The following is a 23,829-nucleotide window of genomic DNA, read 5'->3' as shown; positions in this document are numbered from 1 at the left end:
ATTGTCACTGAAGGTAAGCATTGTCTTGCCTTTTCCTAGTACAACATCAGTGGCATAGAAAGAGGAAACTTACATGCATAGGCAATTGTTAGTTTTTCATAAAATAAATGTTACCAAGACCTGCACATACACGACCAACCTTGATAGATAGAGGTTTATATATATATATATATATATATATATATATATATATATATATATATATATATATATATAGAGAGAGAGAGAGAGAGAGAGAGAGAGAGAGAAATATAAATATGTATACATACATATGTGTGTGTGTGTGTGTGTGTTAATAGGGAACAACTCTTCTTTCAGACATTATATTAAAGACAAGATTACATCTGAGTTTCATTTTTATATTATAAAGTTTCTTTATGTTCAGTCTGGAACAAGAACGTTCTTAAATCCATTTATCTGTTTATTCTTTGAGACCATCAGAGTTCCATCCACAGAATATGTTGTGGTGCAGAAGCAATGGGGACAGTATAGTGAGAGAAAGAGAGGCAGGAGGTAGGAAAAAAGTAGATGAATGCAATGAAAGCATTCCAAATGGGAAAGCTGCAAGAGAACAGTGACAGAAAGAGAGACAGATGGGAGCAGAGAGAACATCATGGCTAATGAGTGAGTTTTCTCCAGTACAGCATATCATCAATTGTAATGGTCCCTTATTCACTTTTGTAAGATTCATCATCTTGATATCAGTTTTCACTATTTCATCTCATATCTTTCTAGGTTTTCCTCTTCCACAAACACTGTACACATTATGTACTCAACACTTTTTTATGATATTGGAGAAGTTTTCTTTTGGATAGTTTCCAAACACTGCCATTTCAAGTCCAAGATAAACAAATTCTACATATATCATGTATGTTCTCTGGCAATGATCAGACACCTGGACTGAGTGCTTTGGCCAGCAATAATGTCATTACAGATCTCTCAAATATTTGAACATGTGACCTGCCTTAACTAATGAGAATAGGTCCAACTGGTGCATTTTAGATATATAGTGTTGTGCATACACTGTGTATGCAACTTGGGACACCTAAGGAAGGGATTGTCAAGGAGCATTTTATTATGTACTAAGAACTCTTATTTTATTTGTAAACAATAAACCTACATACAGAGTCATACATAAAATAAAAGTTATTGGACCCGATGTTTGTTTTGCAGAGGAGCATGCCTACTATTTAATAAGCTGAGTTGCCTTCTTATTGAATAATAGTATAAGTGGCCAAGTATTCTATTGTCACCTGTTTCTTTCAGCTAACCTATAGGTAGTACCATCACAACTTTATGTATATGACAAAGCTAGTTTTTGAATTATAGACGCAGTCTATCAGATGAACTTTCACTGTTTCTGTCAACCCAATTTCTTATGCAAGGTTCAGGGCAACAGGAGGCTCTACTTTACTAAAATAAAATGTAAACAAAAAGCTTTATCATTATTATTAACATACATATGTACACACACACACACTCACACTAGAATAAATAAAGATTCGATGAGTTGTGCTAAGATATGCACATAAACAAAAATAACCACTCATCATCATTGTTTAACGTCCATTTTCCATGCTGGCATGGGTTGGACAGTTTGACTGGGGTCTGGGAAGCCAGGAGGCTGCACCAGGCCCCAGTCTGATCTGGCACTACTCTGAGAATGTAGTGGGTGCCTTTTACGTGCTACCAGCACAGGGGCCATAGGAACTGGCATCGACTACAATCTGATGGTGCTTTTTACGTCCCACCGACACGGAAGCCAGTCAAGGCGGCACTGGCATTGACCATGTTCAGATGGTGCTATTTACATGCCACTGGCACGGTGGGGCACAGCTACAATTTTCATTTGATTGTAATATGATTTGATTTTGATATTGATGTACTTGACTCAATAGGTCTCCTCAAGCATGGCATGTCGCCCTACGATCCAAGGTACTTTTGAGTGGGCTGGTTATGAGACACTGGTGTAAGTTACAGCTGTGAACTCATTTTATTTGCCAGGTCTTCTCAGTCACAGCATATCTCCAGAGGTCTCAGTCTTTTATCATTGCCTCTGTGAGGCCGAACGTTCGAAGGTCATGCTTCACCACCTCATCCCATGTCTTCCTAGGTCTCCCTCTACCCCAGATTCCTTCCACTGTGTGGGAGTGGCACTTCTTCACACAGATCCCCTCGTCCATCTGCAGTACATGACCATACCAACATAAACGTCTCTCTTGCACACCACATCCGATGCTTCTTATGTTAATATTTCTCTCAGGGCACTTACACTCTGTTGTGTGAGCACACTGACATTACACATCCAGCAGATCATGCTAGCTTCGTTTCTTTTGAACCTACATATGTCTTCAGCAGTCATGGCCCATATTTCACTGTCGTGAAGCATGGCAGTTCGCACACATGAATTTACATACACACAAATCTATATATATGAAATTCTTTATATCTCTGTCAGTTTTCTATGCATTCTCAAATGGCTCGACCAAATCAACTCAAATTTTACAGGGTAATAGTATCAGAACCCGTGAGTGTCAACATGTAATTTTTTTTTCATTAGGATTAAAACATTATAACTGTTTATATATATATATATATATATATATATATATATATATACAAACTATGCCATTTTAATCCCAAGCAACGTCGGGTATCTCTGCTAGTTTATTATAAATGAAATAAAAATTAGTTCAATCATGGCATGTAAGCACTCACATGTACACACTTTCACTGTCATGACATTTAACGGAAGAAGAAAAATTTTTGATATTATCCACCTCATTTTTAATGTACTTTTAGAGCTGAGTTCACAGCATGTAGGTTCAATTGTATTACACCTAAGGTATACAATGAACTTAAAAGTTTTAAGAAGTTATGCCTTTATAACATCAAAATATTAGATGATTATTGAATTAAACACTATCTTACAAACATTGAAGTAGCATTTTTGCAATGTACTACTGGAAATCAATCATTTATTTAATAAATATTCATAGTTTTAATGTAGGTGAGAATTTCTTACCTTGCCTACCCCAATGGTATGTCCTTGATATATACACACACATACATAGCTATGTATATATCTATCAATATCAATATGAATATATTTATCAATATCAATTTTTTTGTTGGCATGTACTGAACAGGACTACCATATGATATGTACTGACTCCACTAAGTGTTTGACATCTCATTTGAAAGACAGCATCTGCAGTTTCAATTGCACCTTTTTCTTTTCCAGCAGCAGTATCTGGTGTATTTTCATTTAACATTTGTCCATTCACAGCACTGTCTTCTTTCACCCATACAATCACATACTCACCAAACAAAAGGTTGGTGAGAGTTGCTTCACATTGTGAATATTACAAATCTAGAAGATTATAGTTCTTGTATTTTTCTTCAGCCTCCACATATCTTTCACATCAATAATCATGCCTCACTACCAACAAAGCAATTACAGGTTTTATATAATCTGTCTGTTGCACAGATTGAGAGACCCTTTCAATATCAACAAATCCTTCAGCTCTATTTATTTCTTATTGGTATAATTGTAGTGTTGTGCAGTTGTTGTATAATTATTAGCTATATAATAGTTATTTAGTGTAAACCCTAGGTTAAAAATGCCGCATGTCTCATTTGATGTTTCAGAAACTTTCTGCATGCATGTAAACAATTCCTTCTTTACTGGTATGTTCAGGAATAAATTTATGTTTTTAAAATGCTTAGGATTTAATTGATGATAACTGACACTTAAGAAACATCATTTTCATACATGCAGTAATTAAAAGTTAAACCATACGAAACGGTAAGGCTACTATAAATTTGAACTTTCCATCTTCTTAGATATGTTTGGAAGCTTTTGCATGTTTTCATTTTGAAAAGCAATGTAAAACAAAGGTGACCTGGAATAACAGAATATATTAACATGGCATAATATTAAAGTTTAAGGAATAAATCATAACATGAAGGAATAGGTAATTTTCCAGCATGGCTAAAACTATAATCGCTAAAAGAGAGTTTAAGAAAACAAAATAGCAATATATCTTACTTTCATTTTATCTCTTTCTACAGTGGAAACCTTTTGTTCAGAAGATAAACGCTCATGACTTGAAATGACCGTTTCTGCTTTATTCATCCAATCTTTGACTTTCATCAGAGAGATTTCAAACTCTACAAATTTAACATCCAATTGAGCTTTTTCAGTCTGAAATGTATTAAAATTAAGAATTAGGTTAGAAAAAATATTTCAGAGAATGTAATGATTATAACAAAATTAATTCAAACTGTTTTAATAGTATTTTTCAATACTAGATATAATTTTTTAGCAGAATGAGGAACCTATAGATAATCTTGATCATTTATTTCTCTATAAAAACTCATGAAATATGCTCTTCTAATAGAATTTGTAACATGTTGCTGCTGTATTGCTGTTGCAAAGGGTCCACAAATATAATAGAAGATATCACTTCTTATGCCCACCAATACTAGCCATATGAGATTATATGTTTACCTTTTAATGACAACCAACCTAGAAATACAATATAAAACCTAGTTTTTTGTTTGGCCTATGTACTTGAAGATGTCATCAACTCATACTGAATTAAATAAGAAACAGTATTGAATACAAACTAACCTGGGGAAAATTCTAAACAAAGATGCATTTTTAACAGTTCTACTTCTCCCATAACCTTTCAAAGTTCACAGGCTATTCTACATAAGGTACACATACACTTTCCAATGTTTCTTGAGTAATAAAAATATTCTCAGCAAGTTAATTTATCATCCTGTTTGACACTAATTCATACAATACCATAACTGTCTGTCAGTTCTATACTACAGTATAGTGCAGTAGGTTTTTTTTCATCTTGACTCTCCAAGATGTATTTCAAAACACGTGTAGAAGAGTCAACTTATGTATTGAAAGAGTCAACTTGTGTATTGAAAATGAAGGACAACACTTTCAGCACATCTTATAATGTTTTTTAAAGTCTTGCAAAGGCAAATATATTCTTTTGCAGTCTTATACCATCATATAAATATTTATTTTGCAATAAAATACTTACTGCTGAGAGACTTTTTGAACACCCTGTACATGAAACCACATGAATTAATCTACCTTTGCTAACATTTTAGTTTTTAAATACTAAGTTATAAACCCTCTAATCTAAGGGAGAAAACTTTAATACCTCCCACTCATTTATTTACATATTTACATTCTGTAATATTCCTTATTTATGTTGATACCATTGTTGCTGCATTTTAAAGATATTTTCTATATTATTTGTTTTTTTAATGGAAACTTTCTTTGAAAATGTTCACCAATCAATCTTTGCGTAACAACATATTAGATAACTTTATTGATGACTTAATGGCAGGTAAGTTTTTGGATATGATAACCTGAGGAAAATATGCATTTCTTCCATGCACACACAATGTCTGACTCTGATCTGTCCAATTTTTTATCAAGTTATCAAAAAATGGCTGGACATTGGAAAATTTTGCAAGTATTGCTGGTAAAAAAAAATACTAATTTTTCTTTTTCTTTTTCAGTGTATTAGTTTTCTTTATTTAGTTATTGCACAATTAACAGCCACACATGCACAACATTATTTTAGGCATAAGTGAATGCTTACATAAAAAAAAAAAACCTTTTCTGCAATACTGCCAATTTTCACAATAACCTAACCACAAGGAAAGAAACTATAAGCATTAGGTATTTTCTGCTCTAACATTACAGAACTAAGGCTTTGAAATTGAAAATTTTCAACAAGACGTTAAGACTTAAGAACAGATACTTCTTTAATTTTAGGGAGTTAATCTCAAAAACATTTGTTTGCACTATGCTGTACTGTATGCCTTATTTTGTAGTAGATATTGATTTTTCATTATCACCCTATTACATTGAAGTGTTATTCTCTAATTACTTCACTGTAATATAGCAACTAGTTAGTTGTGGTGTATATAAGCTTCATAAGAAACACACATGACTTTCATCTTTAGAAAAAGCTTGAAAATACTTCAAAATTAAATTACTAGCACGGCTTGAAACAAAGAATTAACAATATTGGTAAATTTTCTAAACTGCTAAAAACAAGTAATTTCTCAACTCCTACATATGATGCTAATAAACTAGAGTTGATGTGTTAGTCAAAAACTGATGTCATATTTGGAAATCAACATCCAAAACTGAGTGTAAAACCACCTTCAACTCCCAAAAAGCAAAATTGTTATAGACCAGTGTAATATGAATGATTATCTTCATACTGTAATCAATCATTCTAAGTGTGGCAAATAATAAAAAACCAGCATCTTATATTTTTAAAACATATGAAAGGAAAAAATGTATTTTAACATTTAGTGTAATTACCAAATCAGTTTGACTCTAATCATAGAAATAATCTGTCTATACATGTTTGCCTATGATATTCAAAAAAAAAAGATATCTTCCTATCATCTGTATATCTAGCTAACTTGTTTTATTCCCTGTTTTATCTGATAGAATCTACTAAATCTTTATTGACAAGTCTCTTAATGCTCTTACAAGATCATAGAAAGAAAAAAAAACTTTAAGCAATCTATTAAAAAACTCCTAATCTGCTGAAGCTACTGAAGTACTATAATTTTCTTTTTTTAAGTTGTTTTTGTTTTAATCGTGAAATCATTATCACCATTGATACATTCAAGTGTAAGCCTTCTCATTCACCTAAAAATCTGATTTTCAATTGCAACCCTTACATGGCTGTTGAAAAGTTTTACCAGAGTAATATTGATGCTAAATCCTCAATTCAGTTCAGTTTGTTGCTCAAGAGAATTTTGCAAAATTAGTACATATGTAATTCTTTGCTGAAAATTGATTGCTTTATATATAAATTTGCAAAGCATAAATTTATAATTTTTAAAGCATAATCCTAATGCAATCACACAATTGGAACATCTATTTACTTTCTTAATATGGTTGGCGGAATTGTTTGACAAGGTAATATCTTCATATTCTGCAATGATTTACAGTTTAGGAAAGAATGAAGAAAAATGAGATGCTATTTCTAAGAAAGCAACATAAACGAATCCAGAGACCAAGTTTACAGCAACATAGTAGAACTAATAATAATGATATTGATTTCTAACATGGACACAAAGCTTCAAATTTGAGTGAGCTACTCAGTTAGGCTGTCTATAGTAGTTGACTAGAAATTTTCGTTTATCAGTCTTATATGTAAAGGTAAAGTGTTAACCTCTGTTGAATTAGAATCCAGAAATTAAAATATATAACTAAGTACCACACAGTCTTGTGTTCAATGGTCTACTGATTCTATCAAGCAATGACTTGAGTAATACACACACACACACTCAAAAGAAGTGTAGATGAATATCAACATAACCATAGAACTGTAAATGTGATGAGAACTAATAACAGAACAGATGCAGCACAGAACTATCAAACTAAGTAGATGGTGATGCCAGTAAGCACAATATTGGAGCCTCTAAGTCAGTGGTTCCTAAACTTTTTCAGGCTGCCCCCACCCCCACAAACATAGACCACTTTCTGCAGCAAATTCAAAACAACAGTATTTCACAAATAAAACTTCACCTAATTAACCCATTATTGTTGTTTTTACATCCACCACCCACTCCTGGGCCATCCTATTATCATCCAACTTTTCCTCAACACCCACCAAGGTGGCAGTACTGCCCATTTTGGGAACCACTGCTGTAAGTGGTCATTTAACCGGCTAGAAATAACAACCAATATTACACTCAAATTACCCTCCGCTATCTCAGAAAAACTAGGAGGGCTCATATTAAATGAAATAGTGGTATGTAAGATTTTTTGCTCATAGGTCTGCTCAACCAAGATTTCTTAAAAGCTAAATAATAAAAAAGCTAGTATTCTATGTTTTCCTTGTATTCATTATGCACAAAACACATTCTTTACAGTATCATCATGCAACTGCAATGAACAAGGCAATAATATTTCAAGTATAATAGACAATACACACAAAATTACAAAGAAAAACAAAACTTAGTGACCTAGGGAAATGAGGGGCACTTATTTGATAACTTAATCACAATGCAATATGAATGCCAGAAGCTGTAACTTTCCAATAAAGTTGCTTCCAAAAAGAAGACTCACTTCCTTCACCTCTCATTGTTTAAAATGAAAATGAGATAGTAGACCAAAAACAATATATTTAATACAGCCATACTATAGCTCCCTTCAGCTAGTATATAAATTCTCTAAAGCCCTGAGTTATTTCTCAAATTTTAGCTTTAAAAAGAAACTCAAATGAAATGTGAATATATGCAGCTTTTTAATGTACAAAAAAACCCCTCAGAAATAGAACAGCTCATAAAAATTCACGAAGGAAAATAATAACCCAACCACAGAAAAAAAGCTAAGGTCATTGAAATCTCAGAAATAAGCAGAACTGACTACAAATGAAAAGGCCATACTATCACACACACAATACAAAACTAAAGAGAGAAAAAAACTCCTAAGAAATAACCAGCCCAATACTCAGTTACAACAAAAGTATACTTTTGCCCCTCTTATAACTAGAAACCTTAACAATATCCTGCATAATGATAATATAAGCAGAGTCAACAAAATAAAAAAAAACTGTAACAAAATTCATCAACATTGATCAACAGAAACACCTCCTCAAATGATGAATAAATCCTCTATGCAGTCACTTGCTTTGCTAAAAATAGCAACCAAATCTTCATCTAATCACAGCCTGCTATTTTAAGAAAGAAATAGCTATTTGATAAAGTTTTCTCTAAAGTATAAATAATATGACTGGAAAAAATGGATGGGATGGTCATGGTTGGAATGCTTTTGATATGCTTGATCAGGTCTAACATCGAGATAAAAAGAAAAGAAATAAACAAAAACCTCCACGAAATAATTGTCAAATACAATGAGATCCTTCAAAAGATTTTCCTCAAGCAAATCCACAATAATGTAATTTACTCAGTAGCCATAGTAGTGATGAAGAAAGAAAAATACACAACACATATTTGACAAAAGAAAGAGAAAAACTATCAATAATGAACAATATTAAGAAAAGAGATGCCTGGAGTGAAAGAAAAATTGAAATAACTGATCCTAGCAAATAAATGCTGGATAAGATACTTTGAAAAATAAGATGCTCTTCTATCAGAATGACCAATTTCAGACAAAATTCCACAGACATTAAAAGACTAATAACAACCACAATTGAAGATACAACTAACAAAAAATACTATTCTGCTTAAGAGAGCACATGGAACTAAAATATACAAGGAAGCTATACAACAAATAGGAAACTAAAGAAAAAAAGAAAGAAATGCCACAATTGTGGCACAGTATGATTAGTAATGAATTTACCAACTGAAAATCTCTAGCAATTGAAAGGTTCCTAGGATTGATGAAGTCCTGAATTCCTGGTTAAAGAGCTTAATCAGCACACAAGAAATAAAGAGATCAAAATTTAATTTTAATCTCTTTATTTCCACTGGTTGCAATATTAATTTCCTCAATAAAAAGAAAAACAATATCTACATTTGTAGATCATGTAATCTATATTATTTACAAGTTACATGTACATCTGTTTAACATGTGTAATAATGCATATGAAAAGAAATGTACAATGCATGAAACTACATACATCTCGGAAATGATATATGGAATTACAAAATGGATGTAAATTATATCAGACTATTATCTGTCAAACTTTCTACTTGAACAGATAATGTTTGTCTCAGTCATGTTTTGAGAGAATGAGAAGGGGAGGGGGTGAGAGAGAGAGAGAGAGTGTGTGTGTGTGTGTGTGTGTGTGTGTGTGTATACGTTTAAATAATTAGCATATATTGAAACTCTGAAGATTAAATAGTTTAAAAATATAAAGAAATAATGATGGAAAAAGAATTTGAAAATTATGACATTTTCAATGACAAACAATTCATATTCTTACTGTTTCCTTGAATTAACTCAAAAAAAAATAACAGGGAAATAAAGAAATTATTCAGAATTATTACAAAAATAAGAAAAATTAAATTAACTTTTGTAATTAAACACTAAAAAAAAAAAAACTGTTAATTTATAACATTAATTCAGAATAAGTTATACAACATTGTTTCTAAATATTTATCAGAATATGAAAACAAAATTTTCCATATAAAATTTTTTATTACTATTTCTATTTTTAAGGAAAAGAAAACATTTCTAATGTAAAATAAAGTAATATGTCTTCTGTTTTGTATTTTAGTTTGCATTTGTCAAATTAAATACAATATTCAAACATGATGAAATTGCTGAAGGCTTAATTTAATAACAGAACAGCAATTTTATTAAAATTTAACAAACCTACAACAAAGTAGATAAAATGATTTTAAAAGGCAACATGGTATTATTGCCAAAACTCTATTCTGTCTTATTATTAAATTATATTCACAACTGTTAGCCCATTTGTAGCATTCTGCCTGCACCCATAGTAATGCACATGATGTCAAGTTGAGCTTCAAACAATTATAGTTCTTGGCAATGGCTAAAAGCATGTAAATGCTTTCATAGAATAGTTTCGTGATTATTTACGAAGAAAGAAGACATCAAGACAAGAATAGACTAGGATGAAATGAAGTAGTCATGAGACAAGACACACAAAAAATTTGAGAGGGAATTGGGAGTAAAAGAAAACCAAAGGATGTTGGAGGATTTAAATAACCAATAAATTTTTAATCTATAATTATAAAATTATCATTTTGCATGACTTCCTCTAAAAATAAAGTGTACTAGTTATGAAACTCAATTTGTAGAAAATTTATGGCATAGAATTCCAAAATTTGTGGAAGTTTAGCATGCGACTAAAACACGAATTTGAGGTGGTGACAGGAGTGAAAATTAACCATGACCATTCACAATCGTGCTGTAATTACAATATAATGTTACATGGGTAGTCACTATTACATTCAGGCTCTAGTATTATATTTCTTATGAGGCTATGAGGTTTGTAAAGGGAACAGAGAATTTGTTACATTTAAGATAGTTTGAAACTTTTTGAATGTGTCCCACAAAAAGGCAAAGAAGGATTTCATTGATATTTTTGTGGTCTGGCATTTCTCAGTATGAGAACCATAGTGAGTGGAATTTGCTATGTTTTGGGGGCTTTTCATAGCACACTCATCTAATCTGCCTTAAGTTATTTCAATGTCAAGGGTCTATGACAAAATTACATTATCACAGTTATGGACCTTTCTCTTAGATATTTACCAAGTAATCTATTGCATTATACCTAAAAATGGTTGGCCACATCTCCAGTGAGACTGACACTGAGGGTCACATCTTTCTCTTGTATACATAGTTTAAAATTAAATATGAATATACCACTTAATGTGTTGTTTATACAAGTATAAACACTATTTAAGCATACTTCTAATTTGACTGAGGTTTGTGAGAGTTTAGACAGGTTTATTCCATTAAACCAATGCTTACTGGGATCTTATTTATAGACAAGATAATGGTAAATGAACTACTTCATTTAGATCTTATGGAGCAAAATCTTTTAAAATCATGTTTAGTAATCTCATCATTAACTCATACGAGTTTTAAGAGAACCCTCAGTTCCTTGGTATTATCATCATACATTATCACATCACTCTTGAAAATTACTTTCATGTATTTCTCAACAACAAAATCAATACTGAAAGGTGGATATCAATGCTTCCTACAATGCTATCTTTAAAGTTGCATGAATGGTAATAGTCATTGATCCAACTAAAGAGGAATCTGCAAACACTCTAGAGGGTAAATGACTATCAAAGTGAAACAACCTGTGTTGCAAAGGATGTTGGCACCACAAACAGGATTAGCTGGAGATCCAGCAATAGTATCAGAGATAGATCTATGATCCTTCTCAATCCCATAATGTGCAGGTATGATATTGTTGGTGTCTTGCAAGTTGTTTGTAGTTTAACTCTTTGGCTAAAAGGTGTGACATCACATTCTCATATGAGCATTGAGGAGCTTTATTGTCTTTGTGAACTTCTGTGATATTAATATGCTATTACATAATTTGAATATAGTAGAATGTCTGTAGGGAATAGGGATACATCACCATGGTCAATTACACAACTAGTGCATATGCATTTCATGGCAGATTGACCATCTCCAAATTACAACAATATCTGCATCTAATACGAATCTTGTGAAACAAATACAGTACATGCTCTCTCACATACAACTCACTTTGAACATTTAATTTTTCTAGTATAATTAACTAACATTCAAGGACAGCTTGGTCAAAAAGAAACTGGTAATATATGTATTCAAAAAAAAGCAGATTAAACAAATGTATATTATATTTAGAAAATTTCTATAAACAGTTCCAAGAGAAGTTGCGACCATAGCATAATAGCATTTTTTCTTAAAAAGAGAAAATTCATAATAAAAAAAGAGAGTTACAAATGAAAGCAGGAAGGCTAATACTTATAATCATAACAGTTCATATTAGGTAATTAAAATAACTATTTTTTGAGGTTATGAAAAGTAAATATCATTTTGACACTAACCCATCTTAGACCACTCTGCTTCTATGAAACAAACTTTCTGCTTTAAAGTGAACTAAATTAATACCTTCCATCAAATTTTATTTTTATGTTCCAAACACCAGCTTAATACCAAAGTTATCTTACTAAACACCTTATTATTTTCAATATTATTTGCAATAAAAGCACTGTATTTCAACAGTCAGGGTGGATTGTAAAGAATCATTAGAGTGCTGGGGGACTGCCTTGTAGGGTCTAGTTTCAGCATGTTCAGATTCAAGTTTCACTTAAGTCAGCTTTGACTTTCATCCTTCCAATGTTGACATAATGAACCAGTCAATTTAAATTATCTCCTTTCCAATATCTGTGGCTTTTGTGCTAATGCTAGAATTATTAGGAACAAATGCCATAGAGTCAAATCAACTACACAGTTTCAATTCCTGGTTTATGTGATTTCACTTTACTTTTATTTACATGGATAATACCCTTTCAAAAGTTACAAATATAACACTTTTATTTCCTTTTCTCTGAAGTACTTTATTTAATTTTACCAAGCAAATGATTTTTATTTTGCGCCTTATTTTATTATTTCTAACTTATTTTTCAGCTGGCAGAATTGTTAGAGTATCATAAAAATTTTTTGCAGTATCTGATCAGCCTCTTAACATTCCAAATTCAAATTCCGCTAAGGGTAACTTTGCTCTTCATTTCTTCAGTATCAATAAAATAAAGTACCAGTCAAATACTGGAGTTGATGGCATCAACTAACTCCTCCCCATAAAAACTACTAGTTTAAAACAGAAAACATTATCTCTAACCTATCTACTCTGATAATATTGGTTTAAAATTTTGGCACAAGGCCAACAAGTTCGGTGGAGGGGGGGGGGGAAGTTAATTACATCAATCCCAGTGCTCAAGAGGTACTTGTTTTATCAACCCTGAAAGATGAAAGGCAACGTCAACCTTGAATTTGAACTCTAAATGTAAGGACAAAATGTTGCTAGCCATTTCGCCCAGTGTGTTTAAGGATTCTGCCAGCTCACTGCCCTATATTCTGGTAATATTAAAAAAATTCTTAGAATCTGTTTCTTTCTTTAGTTTTTCTATTTTCCACTGAGAAGTTTTAACCCAATGGCTCCATGGCATTTTACTTCAGTGACAGAATTACAAATTATGTTGTTCTGAATATCATTCTGATGTGATTTTCTTAAAAAAATGTTCTTATTTTGCAATAAAATTAAATATTAATAAATTTAAGTTTTATTTCTACAGTAGATGCAAATTCTAGGCCAGTAATGGGCCAATTGCACTCAGTGAGACTTTCTGAATAGTACATCAACAAAAATTACCTTGAATTTTTTTCTTTTTTTTTTAATAGTGAGCCCCCACCATTATGCATCATGTCTCACATGGCCTGCTTTTCAAAAAAAGTTGCCCATGCCTATTCTAGACAATGCATTTTTGAAGTGTCATTTTCTACTATGGTCTACTAGAGTACTGTGATGATGGTGTTATCTTTATTGTCTTTTTTTGTTACAGACATTCTAGATTGATAGGTAAAAGTTTGGAGCTTGCATCTAGACAAAGAAAGTGGAGGTGTAGAAAGGCTTAAATGTAATTCTCCAATGTTTCAAAGGGAAGATATATCTTTAATTTTATGTATTTATATAAGTCACAGTACTGAATCTTTTTAACAAGCCTACAATAATTTATTGCAGGCTGGAAAATAACTAAATAAACTATATTACTTATTTGTACCAAGTTTTTTGATGTAAGAAGGACAGAAAGCAAAATAACTTACATAAGATTTATAAGGAACTTATGTGTGATTTCATTATGAAGCTTATACATACAAATATAAATTTATTATCTAGAAACATTCCTTTCTTGAGTAAAGGCCTTTTTCAGAAGCAGAGAAAATTTGGCGACTATGAGTAAGATATTGTAATGCACTCTGTCTTCTTTATAGCACTTACCAATTACATGGCTCGTACAAACTGTACTTTATTTATAGTAATCAATTTTCACATCAGTTTATTACAATATTACTAAAATATTGAGAAAAGACTTCTATGTCTACTTCAAATATCAGTCTGATAAAAAAAAAATTGATTCACCTCTTTTTCATTCAGATCCGATTTAAATTCAGATTAAAATAATCATAATATATTTAAATGAATTGACCTAAATATGAGAAACATATCAGGTTTGGATTAATTGTGAAAGAAAATTGCATTAAAATATTCCATTATTTAAGTTTGATTTCATTTCATTTGTCTTCCTACACTATTCAGAAAGAACAAGTGTAGAAAAGAAGAAAAAAATCAAGAAACTCTTCTTAAAGGAAAGATTTGTATTCACTAACAAATGTTATATATAATCATAGTGAAAAATACTTATGGGGAAAAAAATGGGCAGTGGGATGTAAAAGTTAATGAGAGCTGACTAGTTTATAAGCCCATATAAAATGGCGACAACAGTCTATTCTGTTGCTAACCATTATACTATAGGTGCATCCTATAGTTGATATTTGTTTTGTCTTCACTTCCCTCTTTTTATAAATCCGCCTCATCCAACCAACTCAGGTTTGAACATTTAATCATATAAGTTCAGTTCTTCTCAGCCTCATTCAGAATCCAATACTGATCAGTTTTGATTAGTGTAAAATGTTAAATTTACATCAATGTTTTTTTTTTTTTTTAAGGGTTCAATAACAACAAGAATTCAATCAGTTGCCATTGATTTAAATGCAGTTGAATCATTATCATTACAGACAAAATTTTCATTATATTTAAAAATAAATCCAGAATAATTTCCTAAATATTTATTGGAGAAAAATAGTGGAAATTAATCAGCTTAACCCTTTTGATGCAAATGTGTTTGAGAATGTCTGATTTTATAATTCAAAACAATCTAATTTTGAAATGTTTGTAAATATGTAAAAAAAACTATTATGATAGCACAACCATGGTTGAGTGTTTATGAGACTTGCTTCCCAACCATGAAGTAATGGCTTCAGTCCCACTGCACAGCACCTTGGGCAAGTGTCTTCTACTATAGTGTTGGGAGTGGATTTGGAAGTCACAATTTGAAAGAAGCCTGTCATGTATGTGTATTTGTCCCACCACTGCTTGACAACTGGTGTTGGTTTGTTTATGTCTCCATAATTTAACGGTTTGGCAAAAAGAGACCTATAGAATAAGTACCAGACATTTAAGAAATCAGTCCTAGAATTGATTTGTTTCACTAAATTTTTTTCATTGCCTTAACATGGCTGCAGTCCTATGACTGAAACATACAAGATATGCTCCAAACACCAAAACCTAGATTATTTTTCAAATTAATTAAAACACATTGACAGTGTATGTCATTAGAAATACAGCAAGGAAGGGTTAAATTATTTTTCATCATCACTATTATTATTGAAAGTTAGTTTCTCCATTCTGGATAAATTACATAGGCCTACAATGTTTCAGAATATTTCTATTTTAATCCTAATTCTCACATATCTGCTTTTCCTTTCCTTAAAAAAAAAAAAGTACAGCATTGTATGCACACCTATTTGTTGAAAGAAAGAGATAGCTATTTCATAACTATGTTTTGAACACAGAGAATGTAGCCCTTATTAAAATGCTTAACAGAAAATTGCAAAAAATAAAACTATAATCGTTTTCTCTTCTTTCGTGTTTAATTTCCTTCCAACCCTATATTAATAGATACATTCTGCATGTCATGAATTATTAGTAAAGAATATTTTCATACTATATTGAATTAAGAACATTCACTTCAAAAATTCATTAAAAAAGTATTCTTTATAGAAAGAAATATGACAATGAAAGACATGAGATCATTTAAATGATCAAGTAAAACAGTAAAGCATTTCTTACGATATTACAGGCACTTTAAGAAATAATACTACAATTAGGCTATAGGTGATATAGTATTTTAAAGAAAACACTATGTACTATGTAAGATTTGCTCCAAGTCAATAACAGCCTTTAAAACTGGATGAAGCTAAGTCACAAAACAGACAGAATTATATAAAAAGAACATTTAGGTTAACAAGCATTGCTTTCTAGAGGAATATTGGAAGTCTATAAATTCCACAAGAATTAGCTTCAATATTCAAGGAAATAACAATAACAGCATAAAGATTTTAAAAAAAGCAACTAAGTTCTACCATTTCAATGCATATTCTATTCTACCACTTTCAATGTGGCATAATAGACTTGTGTTAGTGGTTCCTAATAGAAAAAAAAGTATTTGTCTAATTAGTCTTTTATGATTGTGAAGCCAAAACTGGTTACAGCAATGTAGAGAATCTTGGCAACATTTCATGACTTTGTTCTCTAATGAGAATCTCTTTGCAAGAGGACATCATTAGCTAGTGGGTTCACTGTAGTTAAATTACCTAGCTGTGGCCACTTAGAAAATACTTGTTACTGAGTTTGATGTAACCTGAAGTTATAATTAAGATTTTAGTTCTGGATATAATTCTTTTTAAAGAAATATGCAAAACAATATGAATGAAACAATATTACATGAGTGTGTGTGTAACATGACATACTCACACACATATGTAGAGGCATTTTTAGGAGATAAAATAAATAAAAAGTATGAAATTCCGTAAAAATATCTAAAGCTTAACAAACAAAAAGATGTATATGAAATCAGGCCTTTTTTTCTTTCCATCCAAAAATGGCAGGCCAATAGATTTGACTCAATCATCTTACAAGGTTTTCAATTAATACAATATGATTATGATGTAACTTAAGGTGTTTTGTTTCAAGTTCTTCCCAATTTAGGAGTCTTTTTGAAAAAAAAAAAAAAAAAGCAAAATATCGATAATCATTTGTAACCTCTGAAGTTCCTTCTATGCATGCACTACACCAGTCAATAGATTACAACACATTCTACATTGGTGAGCCACCTACTAGGTATAACATATATCTTCAAAAACCAGATAAGTTATAATATATTGCTTAAACATCAAACAAAAACAAAAAGCCAAGATAATATGAAAATAATAGAAGATACTAAAATTCATTAAAAATTCCAAACAACAAGTAGTGAAAAATGATAAATGCTATCCAATTCACAAAACGAATCCAACTCTCAATAGAATGCGATAGGCAAGGTATGGCAGGTGAAAAATTACAACTGCTATTGACTCATTCATGATTGTGGGAACATTGTTCAGATGAAATGTGATGTCACATAACACCAGCCATGGCTGATGGTAAGTTTACATTCAAAATACTCATCACTGGCATGATGTAGAAAACAGAACACTTATCTTCAAAATGAGTGCTGAATACTTGAAGGATCTTTTTAAACAAAGCATTACATTCTGTATGTATACACTGGATGAACAGTACAATTGAATGTAAAATTCACATATGGCATGGAAGAGGAGTAATGGCTAACTGTTAAATCTGTGTTCTAGTTTATACACTCAATATGACATGTCTCTAAGCTGTGTGTGCATGCACACATATGTATCTATGAAAAGGGCAGAAAAGCTTTAAGAGCTCTAAAGACTTCCTTTGTTGGGTTTCTCAGTACAAGGCTGTAAAGTGTGACTGTAAAATGTGGTTAGGTGTAGCATTAGGAGAGTTGTAAGCATTTTACTCCAATTATACAGTGTATGGGGGTGTAAAGACACTCAGTAACAATGACCAGCAATATTTAAATATTGTGAAGGATGCCAAAAGATAAATACAATAATGAGGCTTAAATTGACTTTAAATCATAGCACATTAAATGTTTCATAAATTATTAAATCTCTTGTAAAATTTTATCAGAAAAATATGACAACTTCATGAAAAATCAAATACAAAAGTTTGTAGGAAATTTCAATTATAAATCATGAATTTGCAGAATCTGCAGAAAATCTCAATTTTAAATCTTGACTTTTACATTTCTTGTTTAACCTAAGAGATAATCTTTCTGAGCATTCATAAAGAACTTTTATTTTTTTAATAATATCACATTCTTAGGAATATTACTGATTATTTTCTAATTTATAGATCAGTGACTAGTTTTCACTTTGAAAGCTATATATTTTGAACAGGAATTTGGCAGTGCCACCTCTAGCCAAACAATTATTCTGTGCTGATGAAGGGAAATAACCTAGAAATCGCGATACAGAGATATTGTTTTGAGCCAGGTGGGGGTGCTAGATTCCCTTGTTCGAAAATATAAGGACTTGGATCACGTCATATAGTCAGCTGGAGACGATGTCTCCTGGGGCTAAATTACAGCAACATTTGTCCTAAACCAGGACTGCCATGTTATCTTGGCAAACAATCTGTACTACAAAGTACTGTTGCTGAATGTCTCACATTGTGAGATTTAAAAATGGTAATTTTCTACCATGAATTAGTTGAATAAGAAAAGTATGTATTATGAAATCACAAACATCAGTAAAATTTTTTATACTGTGGATACAAAATGAGTACATATCCAAAAATCAATGTTCATATAAGTTTAATGAAGAACACCTACTAGTAATATGATGATGATATATATACACACACACACACACACACACATTATATATATACACACACACACACACATATATATGAACATACACACATATATATGCACACACACACACGCACACACACACACACACACATAATGTTTAGGAGTTAATTAGTTATTAAGTAACAGAATGTACTCTTTTAAATGAGTGTTTCTAAAAAGCTTTTTAAATTGTCACCCTCTTTTTTTGTTCACTCTCTTTCAATGCCACTCATCCTCTTCTTTGTTCAGCAAAATCAAATATGCTACAAAAAGTTACTGCCAACAGATTGATTGCCATTAAAAGACTTAGACATAAGACATTTCATCAATATAATATTACCATACAATATACACAATATGGAAACTGAAAAGATTTTATGAAAATTAGGGCAATTAAAAGATGCATCTATTACCTCTCCTATGATCCCCTCTGTTCCCATTACCCATATAAGACTTTTCACTGATTCCCATGGAGTGATATCACCTACTTTGAGAGCTTTAATTTAAATTATCCAAATATTAAGTTAAAACTATTAAAATATATGACTATTTCAATTCTTTTATAATATTCCACATACAAACCAAATTTCTTTAAGCAGATGAATATCATCAGCATCATTTTATGCTTGTTTTCAACACTGATATAGGTTGGATGGCTTATCAGTCTGATTCAGTTATTTTTTAGTTCCTAGACATAATTTTAAAAAAAAATTGCATCATAGGTCTTTCCTGGGCCAAAGGTTCATAAGGCTGGTTTCCTAGATTCTGTGACATATATATATATATATATATATATAATATATATATATTCCCTATTGCAGGTTTACTCATTTTTGTCAGCTGAGTGGAATGGAGCAATGTGAAATGAAGTATCCTGCTCAAGAATACAATATCAGGGGATCAAAATCATAATCATACAATCACAAGTACAACCCCCCCACCACAAAGTCACATGCCTCCTAGAGAGATTAGAGGGCAACAAATCACATGTTCCATTCTTTTTGTATGTTTTCTATGGCTGGATACTCTTCCTAAAATCAAGCACTTCACAAAGTGTACCTGGTGTATTTTATAGTGACACAAGCAAGAGAAAGGGAGAGAGAAGATTGCCTTGATCTCTGTAAATTAGAGTTCTTTCTCCCCACTGCATCCATTTTCTTGAGGTAAGGAAGACTGATAGGGTAAATAGAGGAGAAAGAGTGAAAGCTAAGAAGGTGAGAGAAGAGAAAATATCAGAGTGAAACAATACAATAAGTTGCCTTAGTCCTTGTAAGACTAAAGAGTATTCTTTGTAGCCTCGGATTATTTAAAGTGACAAAGAGTGTGAAAATTAGAAAGGGAGTAATTACTACAAGGGTGAAAAAGACTTTGGTATGAGAATGATGGAAGAAACAGAGTGTTAAGATGGTAGAAGTAGAGAGATAGCAGACAGTGATAGATACATATTGGCAGTTTGATAGGAGGTTAAATAGAAAATAATGTGATGAGATAGCAATAAAAATGTCATGTTAGGAGGTTAAATATAAAATAGCCTGGTAGGATAGCATTTAAAGATGTGTCATGGTAGAAGAGTGCAAGTTATGAGGTAAGAAAGATGATAAATAAAGTGGTTGATGTCAACTATAAATCACATAAGAAGAGAGAATGATAGTGGTAGAGAGTAATAACAGAGGGTAAAGAATACAGACAGATTCAATCCTTGTAACAAAAGTATAGTGTTGAAAGGGAGACAGAATGATAGAAGGGTGATAATGGAAAAGAGGTATAGTGATGATGGATTATGGTGGAGGGATCAAATACGGACTGACTCATTACACAGGTGGAATGTTACAGTGATTAGGAAAGAGGATGATAGAGAAGAGGACAGTAGGTGGAAACTTAACAGGAGAATTCTGAGTGAGCCACCAAAGGATGGTATTACACATCCCTCAACCCCATCACCTCCTCAATTATTTTAATAAGCAATTTGTCATTCTTACATTGGTGGGTAGATCTTCCCTACCACCACGTCACCAAATGGAAATAAAATGAAATTGTGAAAATCAGGAACTTACCTCATATTGTAATTTTTGTTTCGCTAAAATTTCTTCAAATTCATTCCATTGCTGTTTAAGTGCATTCACTTTTAATGTAGCATCTTCAAGCATACCAATATCTGCCATATTCTTCAGTTGATTAGTAATGTCCAAAATAGAAGATAAAGCTCCTTGTCGTTTCAACATTTCATCTTCTACAGTCTGAAGAAGAAAGCAAGTATATCATTAACCTACCAATTATAACAATAATTGCTTCTATGGTTATAGCTACATTTGAAGATGTAACAGAATAACTGCATGGATCAACAACAATTTCAATTAGAATTCTATGTAATTCCCTGGGTATTAAAATAAAACTTTTGTTTATAGTGTAGAGGGAAATATTTTGCAAGTGGAGTTTGTAACTGAATTAAAATTGAAATTGAACATTACTAATTCTCTAGTTGCTTCTCTTCAAATTTACCGATAGGGTTTATGCATGTGAATTTAACTTTGAAGAGGGATAAGCCCAGTTTGGCTGATTTGTCTATAACCCTGAAAAAAGTAAGCAGTACACACTGATTTAACAGGTCACGAGGCATTACATTCCTAATTAATATAAATGGAAAATAACTTTAAATAGTATTAAATTAAGCAAAATATCAAACTAAGTTATAAACTCTGTTGGTGATAGAGGCTTAACTTGCATTTATATTGATGCAGAGCATCCATATGAAAGTAAAAAACTATTTGTTAAAAAATTATGAAGCTAGATTTAAGGACATAGAAAATGGTAACAATTCCTTTTATTATTTTTCTCCATTTCCTTTGGCATACTTAACATCTACATACAGTTTCATCATCTCCTGATTAAGAATTTTAGAATCTATTGTTGTAGTCTTAGTGGGAGAAGACTTTACTGCATATTTTGACCAATCTAATATAGCAATAGAAAGAAATTTGCAGAAACTAGATGTGACTGTAAATGATGTAAACACTTCGAGAGTATATTTTAAAGATATTGGATGTTGATAACAAGACAGCTAATCTTCAGTGAAAAGTTTTTCTTCTCTTCAAAGTTATTTTTTATTAGTATCCATCACACTCTTATATGAATGCCTATCTCTAGGATGATTCATCTCTTACCAGCTAACATTATTTGCCTATGCTGCAAGCCACTACTACCTCTCGCCAGCTCTCTAGTTATTGACATTCATCAAACTCTCTCACAGCTGATTACTGGTGCAACTATCTCATTCTTTCTCTCTCTTTCTCTCCCTCATTACCATCTGCTATCAATGTTTCTCCTAATACACTGACATTGCTGTTTCTCTTCCATTACTCCATCTACCACTGCCTTTCCCTGTTCATTGTCCTCTTCCTCAGTCACTCCTATTAATGTTTTCCCTAATTACAATATTGCTTTTCCATTCTTACCCAAATTCATGTTCATTAATTATCTTCTCTTCTATTTGCTCCATTATTCACATTGCTTTAATCAGTGGTTCTCAACTGGGGTCAATATGGCCCCTGAGGAACCATATTAGATTTTGGGGGACCCAAACAAAATAGTAAATTAGGGGCCCACAATAGCATTGATGTGTATGTATGCATTGGTTATGTATTGCAAGAAACAAGTTTCTTAAGCATTTTATATAGTTCAACCTACATGAGTTAATGTGTGAATAACAATATAGGAATTTTGAAAGAAGTTTCTATAAAACTGTTTTTAAACATCAAATGGCTATGGAGGTCCAGAAGAATGAAATAGTAGTCAAGGGGTCCACAGATAAAAAAAATGGTTGAGAACCTTTGCTCTAAATGAATGAGAAAACAGAATGTAGTGAGGACTCTGCTGCGCAAGGAACATGACAACCTCGCAAATGCTGGTGCCTTCTCATGCACTCACCACATATTGTAAAGTGGTTAGAGAATAAATGGAAACACATTTTCTGCTCACATAGAGATTAGTAGCATTTAGCCATTTATTTTGAATACAAGTTTGAAATAACAAAATTGACCTTTCATATTTGCACACTGAGCAGAAAATGATTTATGTTTCTGTGATGAAAGTTTAACAAAATCTGAAATTATTCAAATCGATTCCTCCTTTTGGCACATGTAGAGATAAACCTGCAGTGTAATAACTGTTTACTTTTCATAGCTAAGCTAAATTGCATGTTTATTAAAACAGGGTTTAACTTACACTCACCTTTATAATTATATATATATTATCACACACACACTTCACATACATTAAGAAATATACTGTGGCTGTGTGGTAAAGAAGCTTGATTCCAAACCATGTGTTCTTTGGTTCAATCACACTGGGCAACACTTTGGGTAAGTGTCTTGTACTATAACTCCAGACTGACAAAAGACATGTCAGTGGATTTAGTAGACAGAAAATGTGTGAAAGTCCATTATATTAATGAGTGTGTGTGTTTTTCCCCACCACTGCTCGTAAGTGGTGCTGGCCTGATTACATTTCTGTAACTTAGTAGTTTGGCAAAAAAGGCCAATGGAACAAGTATCAAGCTTAATAATAAATACTGGAGTTGACTTGGTCGACTAAACCCTTTAAGGTGGTACTCCAGCATGGCTGCAGTCCAATGAATGAAACAAGTAAAAGATAAAAATAAGTAAAAATGGTTGTAGACTGAGCGTACACCTGAAGGGTGAAGTACATAAATATGACGTAACATCACAAACTGATTTGTAGTGTATCCTAGAGATGATATTTTGCTGTTCTGATCTT

General features: G+C 31.9%; 1 protein-coding gene across 8 annotated transcripts in view; it reads right to left on the bottom strand.

Annotated features, from left to right (window-relative positions):
* Positions 1-23,829, bottom strand: part of LOC115232614 (dystrophin) — a 744,226-nt gene that overhangs the window by 454,745 nt on the left and 265,652 nt on the right. For all 8 annotated transcript variants that reach the window (XM_029802603.2, XM_036512501.1, XM_029802605.2 and 5 more), the window contains 2 exons: positions 21,111-21,293; positions 4,052-4,207 (listed from right to left, as the gene is read on the bottom strand). In XM_029802603.2, coding sequence (XP_029658463.1) covers positions 4,052-4,207; positions 21,111-21,293 — 339 coding nt within the window. The remainder of the gene's footprint in view (positions 1-4,051; positions 4,208-21,110; positions 21,294-23,829) is intronic.

The sequence above is a fragment of the Octopus sinensis genome, linkage group LG2, assembly GCF_006345805.1.
Source record: "Octopus sinensis linkage group LG2, ASM634580v1, whole genome shotgun sequence".
Lineage (NCBI taxonomy): Eukaryota > Metazoa > Mollusca > Cephalopoda > Octopoda > Octopodidae > Octopus > Octopus sinensis.
The sequence above is the reverse complement of the archived record's forward strand: the minus strand, read 5'-3'. Positions and strand labels throughout refer to the sequence as shown.